General features: G+C 45.5%; 1 protein-coding gene across 1 annotated transcript in view; it reads left to right on the plus strand.

Moving 5' to 3' along the window:
- Positions 1-4,025: 4,025 nt before the first annotated feature.
- Positions 4,026-14,064, plus strand: part of RIMKLA (ribosomal modification protein rimK like family member A) — a gene marked incomplete at both ends in the record, with an annotated part of 28,062 nt that continues 18,023 nt past the window's right edge. The window contains one exon of the mRNA XM_082615219.1: positions 4,026-4,188. Coding sequence (XP_082471345.1) covers positions 4,026-4,188 — 163 coding nt within the window. The remainder of the gene's footprint in view (positions 4,189-14,064) is intronic.

Consider the following 14,064-nt stretch of genomic DNA (forward strand, 5'->3'; position numbering starts at 1 on the left):
AATTGAATTTTGACCTTCTAACCTGACATATCAATCTGCTTGGGGTCACGTGTAATATTTACAAAGACTTTCACTTTCTTTCCACTGTCCAGACCCACATGTCAGTACCCTTTTGTGCCAATATATAGAAGGTTGGAAGTAAGATAAGAAATAGGGCCCCAGAATCCCAGGTTACAAAAACCTAGTATATCTGTAACTGACCACAGTTTTCTCAATGGAAATTGCAGTGATGTCTTTTACACGATAGTCCTAACTTTATCAACAGATACTTGAGTACCTACCATATGTGGAAACAGTGATGCATGATGCATTGGCCCTTGTTCTTGAGAGGCTTACAGTCTAGTTGAGGAGGCAAATAGACAAGGCATGTTCATTTGTTTGGCAGAAGACTTTTCTACCCATCTTCCTAATGGATTAAGAGAGAACAAAATTGAGAATGTGAGAACATAGGAAGGAATTCCCTTTTCCTCTGCCCTGTCCTCTGACTGGCTACTTTCAGAAGGAAGAAGTTTTTAATCTGATTGGTCAGAGCCCAGGACACCAACGAGTTCACATTTTACTGGTGGTTGGGTCACTTTGTGTTGAAAGGGCACATGGTCAGGAGTGCTGTTCTTGCTCCAGGTAGGACCAGCCCAGTTTCCATTTGGCCCTCACTTGGTTGAGTAAAGCTGGTCTGCTCACAGATCTGATCATCTTCTCCCCTCTTTCCACAGGCATGCCTATGCATGATAGTCCCAAAATCTAGAGGGTGGAGGCGGAGCAGGGAATTACGAAGCTTCACTTCAGCCTTACACATAAGCCATATGATTCGGTCTTTTGGCAGAGTTCTGTTCTAGAGGTTATTGTGTGCTAGCTGAGTTATGAATAAAATGATCCTTTGGTTTCTATTCCAATTTCTTTCTTTTATATAGTTCCCCTGGGGACCCTAAAGGAAGGAGAGACGTTAGCAGAGTAGGATTTGGCTATTTCTCATCCTTGAGTGTGGCAGACTATATTGTTGGTTATAGTTTTTCACAAATTTTTGTTGCCCTTGCCAGGAAAGGATAATACTTTGCTACCCTACTAATGTCAGACTTGGCCAGATGAACTTGTTCTGACCGAGAAAATGTGAGCTCTAGCATGTAAAAGTTCCAGGCAGAAACATTAAGAACCAGCGTGTGATTCACCGTGATCATTTTCCCCCTTCCACGAGACCAACATTGTTCCAGAAAAAGGTTACATTATCAGCCTGGGTCCTGGCATGAAGACAACCTCAAATACACCAAACTGACCTGTTATGGGCATGTACAGTATTTCAAGAAATAAAACGTTGTTGTTGTAAGCCACTTTGGAATCACTTGTTACCACAGCCTAACCTGGCTTATCCTGATACATTTACCTTATTGCCATCTGTATCAAACACCATTGTTTGTCCTCCCAATATCTATTCTCCCTTTATTCCTAAGAGAACCCCAATTTTGCCCAGGTGTTCACCTAACTCTACATGTGCTTGGTGAGATTCCAATTCCCAGCCACAGGGGGTAAATCATGATTACATTAAGCCACTCATGATGGCTTCTTACTCTCTGCTGGTGACTGGTTTAGATGTGGGAGAGTGTGAGAAGCCTGCTTGCGGTCTTCTGAGACAGGTTTTCCTTGCTAATAAAGAGAGACACAGGGCAAGAAACAGTTTCTCTACTTCCATTGGACAGTGTGTGTATGCATGTGTCAGCTGAAATTATGGCAGCCATTTTGTAACTATGAGGGGCACTGGCCTAAGGTAGTCAGAGTGAAAAGATGGAAAGAATTTGGGTCCCTGATAAATTTACTGAGCTGTTAAATGAATAAACCTTAGAACTGACCTACCTGGATTTCTTGTTACAGGAGATAATACATTTTCCTTATTGTTTAAGACAGCTGAACCTGGAATGAAGGGGAAAAGAATGAGTTTAGCTCTAGGGACATTGAGGTGATGGCAGGACAGCATGGTTTTATATTGTTGAAGCTCAGGAGGCGTCAGGGTTAAAATTGAATTTGGGGACTTCCCTGGCAGTCCAGTGGTAAGACTCTGTGCTTCCACTGCAGGGGGCATGGGTTCGATCCCTGGTCAGGGGACTGAATTTGGGAGTCATCTATGGAGAAATATTATATAAGGTAATACATCTTAGAAAATAACCCAAATCTGGGGCAGTTACCTCTGTGCTTGATCATTTTGATAATAGAACAAAACATACCAACATAAGTTTAGCTATGTCCTAACTGGATATGCCACTGTCCCAGGTTCTCACTTTTCACCCATCCTAGAAAAGGGAGATCACAGCGGTGTTAGCAACCTTCTAGGGAGGGTGAGCAAAGACAGTGAAGAAGTGATCACAACATCTGGATCCCCAGATCCTGTTCTCCTCAAGCTTGGGTTTTGGGGATCTTGGCATCCATCTGCATATGAATTAAACATTCTCGACTTATGAAGATGACTATGAAAATGGATTGTAAGCAACTTCTAAATTTAGTGACTCATATACAAATTATCGTTCCAGACAGCTATGGTTCTGATCATCTTATAGACATCCTATGTATTATGATCCTGCAGAAGCAAGTAGAAAGCATCAGGGTGTACAAAATATATACCATAGGACATCAAGGAAATGGTCAAGGTACAAGATAGAGCCTCTAGTGCCCAAGTTGATCTGTGGTTAGAAGATAGTTTTGAAAGTTACTAAGTCATAGGGCACTAAGTTACTGCTACTTTAAGAAAATACATTCATGAGGGGGCGGGTATTTTGCAACACAAAAAGATTTACTTAACATTGCTTGCAAAATAATTAATTTTTGAAATTCCATTTAGACAGATTTTTTCCAATGGCACATCAAGTGGGTAAATGCACACACCTGCAAAATATATATAGTGAAGCCTACACCTTACCTGAGATATCTTACCCCATTTCTAAATTATCAGTTTGGTCTGCTTTGAAATTCCTCTTGCCCCGCTAAGCCAAAAAAAAAAAAAAAAGACAAATATTTTAATGAGCCAGAAGAGCAAATGCAATCTCCAAAGATGGCTATCTTCGGTCTTTCAGTTATTTAGAGAGGAAAGTCTGGATTCAAACATAGTTGTTTGCTGGCAGAATTTGCGACTGGCTAGGACCGAGGACAGTGTTTAAAGATGACTCAGTTGTACGGGCTGGGGGGATGGGGGAAGACCAGCCGGTGGTCCTTCTAACTAAAAGGAGTCCATTTTCTTCACATTGAGGTTGTGCAGGCCCAGAACCGCTGCATCCTGGGAGGGGGTGTCCAGTGAAAGAAAACCTGAGACCCTGAGAAACGCACCTTCAAATTATCTGAACCCTCAATCCCCACCCCAGCTCCAGGCCAGGATTTGGGCAGAGCATTCCAAGGCCAGGGTCCACCTGGAGGCCTAGCTGTGTGACCTTCACCAGGCCCCAGAGTCTCCTTTGGGACGTCCCCGAGGCCGTGCCCCAGGCTCTGTAGGGGTCCGCCGATGCTCCCAGCCCCTGGGTGCTCGGGACGGCCTTTGGGAAGCATCCCGCTGCCCGCTGCGGACCACTATTCCGTCAGCCCGGACACCCTCTCGGCTTCACTGGGTCGCCGCCCTAGCCCCTCCCGCTCCGGCCGCCCCACCGCGGCCGGCAGCGCCACGCCCAGCGAGGTCCAGCGCGGGGCAGGGGATGCCCTCCCTCAGCCTCCCCGCCGCCCTCCTCGCTCGGGGCTGCCCGGGACCGCTAACCCCAAGCGGGTCCCTTCTCCCGGCCGCTGCAAGCTTGGGCCCCTCCGCGGCCGCCTCTGCAGCTGGCCCCGCGGCCGGCCCGCGCCCGGCGCCGCGCGCTGATTGGCTGGCCGGGATCGGCGGCGGCGCTGAGTGGCCGGGCAGATTCGCTGGGTCAGGGCTGCAGAGGCGCCTGGCGCACCGGCGGGAGCTGAGTCGCGGCGCGCGCTCGCCCGGGACGCTGGCCGTCCGCCAGCCGGAGCGAGCGGCCCGGGGCGCCGAGGGGGCCCGCGACCCGCCGGGTGCCGCCGCCCTGGCCGCCATGTGCTCCCAGCTCTGGTTCCTGACGGACCGGCGCATCCGCGAAGACTACCCTCAGGTGCAGATCTTGCGCGCCCTCCGGCAGCGCTGCTCCGAGCAGGACGTGCGCTTCCGGGCGGTGCTCATGGACCAGATCGCCGTCACCATCGTCGGCGGCAACCTCGGTGAGCTAGGTGGGCCCGGGAGGGCGGGAAGGCGCTCCGGGGTCTCCGAGAGCCAGCGGCTGGGCGCGCGCACCGGGCCCCCCCAGGCCAAATCTCCTAACGGGCCTCCAAACCTGCCGCTCTCCCCTGAGAGACCTCTTTGGGTTAGAGAAAGCCCCTAACCTTGAGAGCTTCTTTGACCACCAGCATCTGCCCTGAGGCCAAGATTTGAGAACAGGATTTAATTCACTTAGGAGACTTAGTTTGGAAGGAACTGAAATTCACCTGAAGCTTCCTGGAGGTCCGAAGAAAATCAAGCTAACCCCAAATTAGCCAATTGTGCTCTCACTGATACGCTGTCAGTTTAGATTTATAGAAGCCCACACTAAATTTACAAAATTGCCATTAGGATGAATGTTTTTAAAAGTTTTCCAAGAGTGTCTAAGCATCGTTAATGCACTACATAGAATATTATTCCCAAGCTACGAACCTGCAGATGGGGAGAAATCTGAGAAAGATTGGAGTCACCTCTTGAGTGTAAAGTGGGAAAGACCTTTGATGGATTTTCTTTAAACTCATCCTCCTCCCTGAAAGTACTGAATTCCGATTCCAGAAAAGCCAAGATTTCAGGTACATACCATTCTGGCCTCCCCGATTTCTCCACTGCTGTGTCCAAGAGATTTTTTGGGGTAAGACATGGTTATCATCTGTGACCATGACCTCAAGAGGTTACATATGTTTTTAGATATTCTTAACTATCCTAATACAGACGGTCTCTGACTTAGGAATCCTGGCTTAGGAACCTCCCCCTGGCCTGCAGTTTTGAGTCTTTCCAGCCTCCAGTCTGGAGGTATCCAGTCACTTCAGGGGGGTCCAGGACTCAAGGGGCTTTGGGCCCAGTGAGAGTGCTCCTTGGAATACCATCCATATTATTTCAATCACGCCTAGTTAAATTAACTCATAATTTGTTACTTTTCTTTGGCAGGGGAAAGGGGTTCCAAATTCTGAACAGGCTATTTAGGAATGAGATTTTGAATGTGACCTGTTTCTAAGTAGAACATATCTGTCCCGGATGTTTCATCCATAAATTTATCTAAACCCTTCATAAGTAATACCAGATTGTATAGTCTGTTGGAGAAATATACTACAGACATCAGGTATCATACATTTAGTCTAAAACAATGGCTGTCAGCCATAAAGGGCACCATCTCTCTAGTCTTGATTTGTTAAAACTCTCAGTTAGTTAATATAAAACTAATTCTTGGACAGGGAATCAGTAGAATTGGATTCTTATTACAACTTTGCTGCTAATGAGTATCTTGGCTTTGCCTTGGCCAAGTCACTTTATGTCTTTGAATCTCAGGTTTCTCATTTATAAAACTAAGGGTTAGGGTTCCTCCAGCTCTAAAATTCTGCATCAGTACCATACTTAAATGGAATAATCTGTTATATTTTACTGATCTAAATCTAGTATATACATCTTTCCACACCAAGAGTTTGCTCTTTATTTGTTTTACAGCCTATAAAGATGCCTTTTTTGAGATACACGCACATCATTCCACATCATGTTCCTTTTTGTAGACCCATCATGCATTCTGTGAAGGAGAAGGGAAATGCTCTTTGTTTTGTATCTAAAACCCCATGTTAAAGAATCAGTCATAGGAAAAGAGAAAATTAAATTCTAATGCTGCAGGAAACATTTCACCCCTTTCGTTTAGTGTCTTAAAATTTTTCTGGAATTCATGTGTGAATGTATCTCAATCTATTCAGAAACGAGGAGTTACTTCTTTTTAAACTTACCTAGTCGATGGAGAAACTGAAGACAGGGATTTTTTGAAGCAGTTTTCATTTTTTTGCTAATTCAGAGATTGCCCTACACAAATCACAACACATAAAACAAACCTATTAGATCACTGTTTCTGCTGTCCAAAGCAGTCAAAAGATTTATTTGGTGCGTGGGGGGATTAATTAAACACAAGGAAGTGAATTCCATGAGAAGACTGAGCTCGTTTGCTTTGTTCAGGGCTGTAACTGTGTCTAAATAGTGCCTCACACCTTAATAGGCACTGAAGAAATATTTTTGAATGAATAAAGATATGCAGTCTACTTCCCAGTTTCTTCTAGAGTCAACTGTAGAAAACTGTTGGTAATTTGCTGAACCAAAGTATTCCTCCGAAATAAACTCTAGAACTTACTAGCTTCAAAATTCAGAAAGAGTTACAATGACATCGATGCCATTTCCCATTTGAGAATTATTGTGAGAGCTGGGAAGGAGTTTGGGATCACCCATTCTGACCCCTTCATTTTACAAATGAAAAACCTGGTGCTCAAAAAAAAACGAAGTGACTTGCTCAGTGCCATCCAGCTAATTGGCAGCAAACTGACATTTAAAAACCTGGTCTCCCAATTCCCAGCCAGTGATAATGGAATAAGTATGCCTTAGGACATCAGATGTGGAACTGAACTAAATTATATTAAATTGAGGCTAGACAGTGATGTTGCAAAGTAATGTGATAGTTTAGGAAGTTAAGGTACCACCTTTACTCAGGCTCCTTTCTGTTCTTTCTTGAGATTCGTGTGGGAGTAGATGAAGGGGTCAGTTTGGGACAGGTATGGGCAGTGACTCTACCAGTTTCTAAAATTCATTGCCAATCTTCCCTCGGTGGAGGCTAGTGGGAACTCAAATACAGAGATGAGAATTTCAGGTTATATCTGAAATAGGATTCAGACAAGAGGTTAAAAGTTTGGGATTTAAAGGTTGCAGTTATTTTAAACTAGATAATACAAGTAAGCTGAAGAAGCTGTGCACATGTAAGGTTTTATGGTTATTATTTTTAACCCAGTGGTCTGCCCTACCCAGCATAGATTTGAGTGGGGGAGACTACTGGGAAGAGTGAATGACCTTCAGGTGACTGAAGCAATCCTGTAGAAAACACTTTCCCTTCACCTTCCTGCTGGATGTAGCATTATGAGAATCCTTTCCATTGCCATTTCCTTCTTAGAAACCACAAGTTCTTCATTCATTCAACACATATTTGTTAATTTTTCTCAATCCTGGGGATAAGGTGGTGGTGAATGTGGCACCAAAATGCACATAGTAATATTCAAAGCAAAATTCGTGGAGTGTTTATCGTGTGCCAGGCATAGGTCTCGGTTCTTTTTACACATTAATCTGATAAACATCAGTCAGGGTGTCTGGGCACATAGTGCTGGCTGGCAGTTGGGACCAACACTCAGTAATTCTGGGCTCAGCACTTTTTGTTTCCTCTCTTCCACTCCACCCTATGCTTCAGCCTATACTGACCTCCCTGCCCCTTGCACTGAAATTGCCTCTGCCTGAGATGCCTGTTTGGTCCAGCTCCCTCCCCCATGGGGAACTTTTATTCACCCTGCATATCCAGCTCGTCACTCTTCTCTCTATCCAGTCTGTCTTGACTCCTTACCCAGCCCCCAGGAATCTCTCTCTTCCATCTGCTGCTGAATAACACTGTGCAGACCTTCTAAGATAGCATTCATCATGTTTTATTGTAATTTATCTATTTACAAAGTTTATCTCCTCTCACCCCCTAAATGACTGGGTATTCCTCAAATACATGCTCTGGAACAGGTATATAGTAGGCCTTCAGTTGATGTTTGTTGGATGACTGAGTGAAGTGCCTTAAAGGCTAATTCAGGTATGTGAGATGTACTGTAATTAGCTGCTGTGTCGGGGAGATCATGACTGGACGCATAACTGTTTTTGTGACAAGCACATTTACTTATCTGAGGGCAGAGTCACTGGTGCAAATCAAGTTTTTTGACCACCCAAAGGTCTTTACAATTAACTATCTCAAGAAAAAAGTATAGTCCCAAACTCAGGGCCAGATACCAAGACAGAAGAAATGAATCTGCCCTGGAAAGGAGGATGTGTTACAGTCTGGCTTCTAGGAGCAGGATGATTCAGCATTCTTCCCTTACTTTCAGAGCTAAAACCTTGGTGGCCATATGGCAGTTTCTAGGTCAGGTTCTTTACGTTAAGGTGTTCTGGGCTACTTTCACTTGGTTCTTTGTAGTGACCAGGTGAGTAATATTTAAAAGGTTTGGGTAGGGGGAAATCCTAAGTAAACTTGAAAGAGGAAATGGTCTTATCGCAGCCTTCCAAAAGGCAACAGGGGCCTCACAGAGAAAGGATGGATTCCCATTACTGTGCAAGAAGACACTAGCAGAAGAGGGTACCATGCTCACCTTTGTGCACAAAGCTTGATTTTTAACCTCAGTCCCTGCTAAAGGCCTGTGCCTGACACCCTGTAATCCAAAGAAACCACCATCCAGCACTAGTGGAAAGGTCAGTAGGTGGTAGCACCGACCATGTAATGTTTCCAAACTGATGTGAGTGCTGAATGGATACACTTTACCCCATGGGTCCACATTTATAACTGTGGGCTGACCTCAAGGGCTGAGGATGGGTTGAAGTGTTGATGTTTCTAACAGCTGTTTTTAGGGACAGCTCATGAACTGTGTTGGAAAACGTTCTAGAACCAATAGATTGAGATCCTTAGTGGATCTCAAAGCCCTGCTTTGTAGGTTTCTGAACCACCTGTTGTTGCTACCATACACCTCCACCAAATTTGTTATGCTTGCCTGGTGGAAGGGACACAGCCATCATCAGAGAGGTCCACGTCGTCTCCATCCATCCACACCTCCTTGTCATTCCCCTTATTAGCAGAGAGTCCATGGACATCCAGGTACGTCACTGCTAGCCTCACATCACTCCACCCACTCCTCCAGTAGGTAGGTGGGTCACCTTACCCACTTCCTGGAGAGACTTCACCTTATTAGGGCTTTATATTATTTTAATACAAAACTACAACAAGATCTGAAATTCTCAATCTAGTTCTACTTGTTCCTTCACTATTAAAAAGTAATTCAAGGGGCTTCCCTGGTGGCGCAGTGGTTGAGAATCTGCCTGCCAATGCAGGGGACACGGGTTCGAGCCCTGGTCTGGGAAGATCCCACATGCCACGGAGCAACTAGGCCCGGGAGCCACAACTACTGAGCCTGCGCGTCTGGAGCCTGTGCTCTGCAACAAGAGAGGCCGAGATAGTGAGAGGCCCCATGCACCACGATGAAGAGTGGCCCCCACTTGCCACAACTAGAGAAAGCCCTCGCACAGAAACGAAGACCCAACACAGCCAAAAATAAATAAATAAATAAATAAATAAATAAATAAATAATTTTTTTTTTTTTTAAAAAGAGTAATTCAAGACTCCTGCTATGAGGAAGTGATACATCTAAGTTACTTTGCATTGTGGAATGAACAGGAATAATGGTTCTTCATTCCTGTAACTCTGTTATTAATACTTAAATATCTTTTATGTGTCAGTTAATCTTCACAACAATCCTATTCATTCCTTTACTTCATTCCACAAATATCAATTGGGTGCCCACTCTGTGCCAGGCCAGGCACTGTGCTAGGTGCTGGTGATATAACAGAGAGTAAGAACAGACACAGTCTCCCTCATTATTATGATTTCATTCATTCATTTGCTCAACAATATCTGTTGACTGCTTACTATGTGAGGGGTGTTGATCTAGGCACCAGAACAAAACAGGCAGAAATCCCTGCCTCTGAAGGAGATTACCTTCTAGATGGGGAGATAGAATACAAACAAGATAAAATGCATTAGTATTTGGTGAAAAGAGCTAAGGAGGAAAAAAGGAAGGGAAAGGAGGAAAAAGTAGCACATTTCTGGGGGCAGAAAAAGGGATTGTAATTTTAGATAGGGTGGCTGGAGTGGTCCTCACCCAGAACATGATGTTTAAGTAAAGACCTGAAGGAGATGAGGATGCAAGCTGTTTGGATATCTGGGAGTAGAGTGGTTCAGGCAAGAGGGAACAACAAGGAAACCAGTGTGGCCAAAGCAGAGAGTTAATGAGCATTAGGAGAGGTGGTCAGAGAGGTGGGGTGGGGGGAGCCAATATATAGGGCCTTGTGGGTCATGGAAGGACATTGTATTTTACTCTGGAATGAGCTGGGAATCTACTGAAGAGTTTTGAACAGAGGGGTGACATGACCTGCCCTGTGTTCACAGGGTCATACTGGCCACAGTGTTGAGAATAGACTGATGACAGCAAGGGCAGAAGCAGAGAGATGGCTTAGGAGTTTCTTGCTGCAGTTCAGGTGACAGATGATGGATGATGGTTGCTGGACTAGAATGATTTCAGGGGAGGAGGTGAAAAATGACTGGAATTTTGGATATATTTTGAAGACAGAGTTGTCAGAATTTGCCTACTGGATCAGACATTGGACTGATCAAGGAGGACTCCAAAGTTTGTCCTGAGCAGATGCAAGAATAAAGTTTGCCCTTTACTCATGTGGAAAGCATGTGAGAGGAGTAGGTTTGGTCAGGTGATGAGGATCAGGTCTCAGTCTAAGGTACCCATTAAACATCCAAATGGAAATGGCAAGTAGACAGTTTATCATATCAACTTGGGATTCAGGGGAAAGCCCTGGCCTGAAGATATCAAAAGTAGGAGCGTCTCCATACACCTATCACGGGAGTGACTGTCGACAGAAAACAGGTCCAACGACTGAGCTCTGGGTCACTCCACTGTTTAGTGGTTGGGGAGAGGGGGAGGAACCAGCAAAGAATCCTAAGTAAAAGAAATAAACCCTGGAGAGTGTGGCGTCCTGGAAGCCAAGTGGAGAATGTGTTTAAAGAAGGAAGACATGATGAGACTGTTTCAGCTATTGCTGGTAAATCAAGTTAAGATGAGGTCTGAGAACTGACCATTGGATTTAGAATGTGGACTTAGCATTAGTGACTGATAAGAGCAGTTTCAATGAAGTAATGGAAAACAGGGAATATACACACTGTCTTAAGAGTTTTGGTATAAAGGGAAGGTGAAAAATGGGTTGATAACTTGCTATGGACTGAATTGTATTCTCCCAAAATTCATACGTTGAAGCCCTAACCCCCAATGTGATGGTATTTGGAGGTGGGGCCTTTGGAAGTTCATTAGGTTTAGATGAGGTCATGAGGGTGGTACCCTCATGAATGGTATTAGTGCCTTTATAAGAAGAGATGAGAGAATTTGACACCTCTCTCTCCCTCTCTCCCTCTCTCCCTCTCTCCCTCTCTCCCTCTCTCCCTCTCTCCCTCTCTCCCCCTCTCCCCCTCTCCCTCTCTCTCTCTCTCTCTCTCCCTCTCCCTCCCTCTCCTTGCCATGTGAGGATACAGCAAGAAGGCTGCTGTCTGCAAGCCAGGAACAGAACCCAATAATGCTGGCACCCCAATATCAGACTTCTGGTCTCCATAACTGTGAGAAATGAATGTCTGTTGTTTAAGCCACCAAGCCTATAGTATTTTGTAATAGCAGCCTGAGCTAAGATATTGCTCAAAGATGGATTTGAGAGGATTTTCTTAAAGAAGGCAGAAATAACAGAATATTCTATGCCGGTGTGAATGATGCAATAGAGAGAGAGAAATTGGTGATGTAGGAGAGAGAGGTGACTTGCTAGAGCAGTGCCTTACGTGACTGAGAGGGATTGGGATCTAGTGCCTATTTCGAGGAGTTGACCTAAGCCAGGAACAAGGACACTTCAGCCATTTTAATAGAGAAGGTCACCTATTGGCACAGGTGCAGGTGGGTAGATGTGATAGTGGGAAGTTATAGAGAAGTTCTTTTCTGATTGCTTCAGTTTTTCTCCCTGAAATAGGAAGAGTGAGAATGAGGAGGAGGGAGGAAGAAGTGAAGATCTGAAGCAAGAAAAGAAAGTGTGAAATAGTTGTCCGGTGTTGAGGGAGAGTGAATGAACTAGGGAAAGAGTGCTTAGCAGGCAGCAATAAGGATGCCCTTGAGATCAGTCAGCAGGTTTGTGTATTTTTTCTTCAGACATGCTCCATTGCACAGGAGGGCACATGAAGTAGGCAGAGTTGGATCAATCTAACTGGGGTTGTGGTTTAGCCAAGCAAGAAATGGGTGCAAGGATTTGTGGATATATGTTGTGGTGCTTGACTATGGAAATGAAATAGGGTATGAAGGGGGCGAGGGACAGTGAAAACATGGGGGATCCATGCATGGTAGTTCCAGGTGGTGTCAAAGTGTGGCTGGAGTTGGGGTACTATAGAGTGAGCTGGAAAGATAGGAGACGGTGTTTGGAGATGGGAGTTATGATCACTGCATAAAGCCTAGAATGTAACTGGTACTGGTGGCTGGGGTGGGATGGTGGACAAGATCCTTGGAGGAAAGGAGGTCAAGAAACAGAGAGGCCTGGGAATTGGAAGAATTCTTCATGGGGATATTGAAATCACCAATATCTGTGACAGCACAGGAGAGTCAGTGAGTCTGGAGCTAAAGCTTCAAGGACAGGGGAGTGACTGGGGTCTTTAGATGACCTGCACAAGTGGGGAGATGTGTGGTGTTGTCAGATGAGAGTCAAGTTGGGTGTTTTAGGAGGAGAGAAGGATGCTGGTCAAGCTGCAATGAGAAGCTAGGAAGGAGCACGTCTCTCCTACCTCTAGGCCCAGTAACCCCAGGTGAGAGGGAGAGAAAATCCTCCACAGCTTGGGAGGGCTGGTGGGGAAGCAGTGTCGCTGGGGAGAGCCAGGGTTCAGTTAGACTCAGAAAAAGAAGGGGAAGGGAACAGTTGCTGAAAAGTTCAAGGATAGGAGATTTGCTGCCCATTGAGTCCCAGTGATTGAGTCCCCGAGGGCACCGGGGAGATGGGCAGGAGTGGAAAGTGGGAGTAGAAAAGGCAATGTCAGGGACTTCCCTGGTGGTCCAGTAGTTAAGAATCTGCCTTCCAATGCAGGGGACGTAGGTTCAATCCTTGGTCAGGGAACTAAGATCCCACATGCCTTGGGGCAACTAAGCCCGCGCACCGCAATGAAGTGAAGATCCAGCGCAGCCAAAATGTTTAAAAAAAGAAAAAAGAAAGAAAGAAAAGGCAATGTCAGAGCCAGGTGGGGTTCAGAGTCCAGGTAAGTGATATGGCCTTGGAGACTGGAATCTTGAGAGCCTGATAGGAAAGGAGAAAAGGGCTTGATGAGATTTGTCTTCGTGGCTGCGAGGAAACATTGTGTTGGTGAGGTGTGGGAGAGAGGAAGGTTTTCAAGTTCTTCCATTTTACAGAAGAGGAAACTGAGACCCAGGGACATTTTTTTGTGTCTTGCCAAGCTGTTAAATGATGGCACAGAATTAAATCGAGTCTCTGACTTGGAGGCCAGCACTTTATCTACTTTGCCATAATTGCCTTTCATCTCATGTGTCCTCAACTTCCTGAAAGGCCTTTGCAAATACGTTTGCCCTGGGCTGTCACAGAACTCAGTGCTTATGAGTTGCCATGCCTTTACCATCGACTTGTTTCTGAAGGGTAGACATTATGCATTTATTAGTTTTACACATTTCTTCTGAGCCCAGAAGCTCTACGAGTCAACATCTCCTTTCTGAAACTTTGCTTGATTCTCAGAAATAATCACCTAACTGTTCCCCCCTCCTTCGCTGTCACTGTACCCTGATATATATGCCTGCTAGAGCAGTTCTCATGTTGTGTTAGAACCTCCCCACCCCCTGCCCAAACCAGACTGATAACTCTTCTTAATACCCAGGTGCTCTGCATAGAGCATCAATGACATTAGTTACAGTTGTCTGTTTTCTTTCTTCTTAAATTCCAGGGATATTATTTGTTACACTCACACCTCAACCCCTATGCCCAGCCTTTTAGATGGTGCCTGTCAGAGGCCCTCCCATGTCCCTTTTGCTCTTACCATTTGATGGCATTGTGTCCATCCTCCCCTCTTGCCCTACACTGCTGCCGCCACCGGTCTAACCATCAGCACCTGAATCTCTGCCTGAGGGCTTTCTCTGGTCACAGGAGCTCACTTTGCCCACACATGCATGGCAAGCCGGAAGGAC

This window comes from Mesoplodon mirus (genome assembly GCF_964341445.2).
Source record: "Mesoplodon mirus genome assembly, chromosome: 3".
Taxonomy (NCBI): Eukaryota; Metazoa; Chordata; class Mammalia; order Artiodactyla; family Ziphiidae; genus Mesoplodon; species Mesoplodon mirus.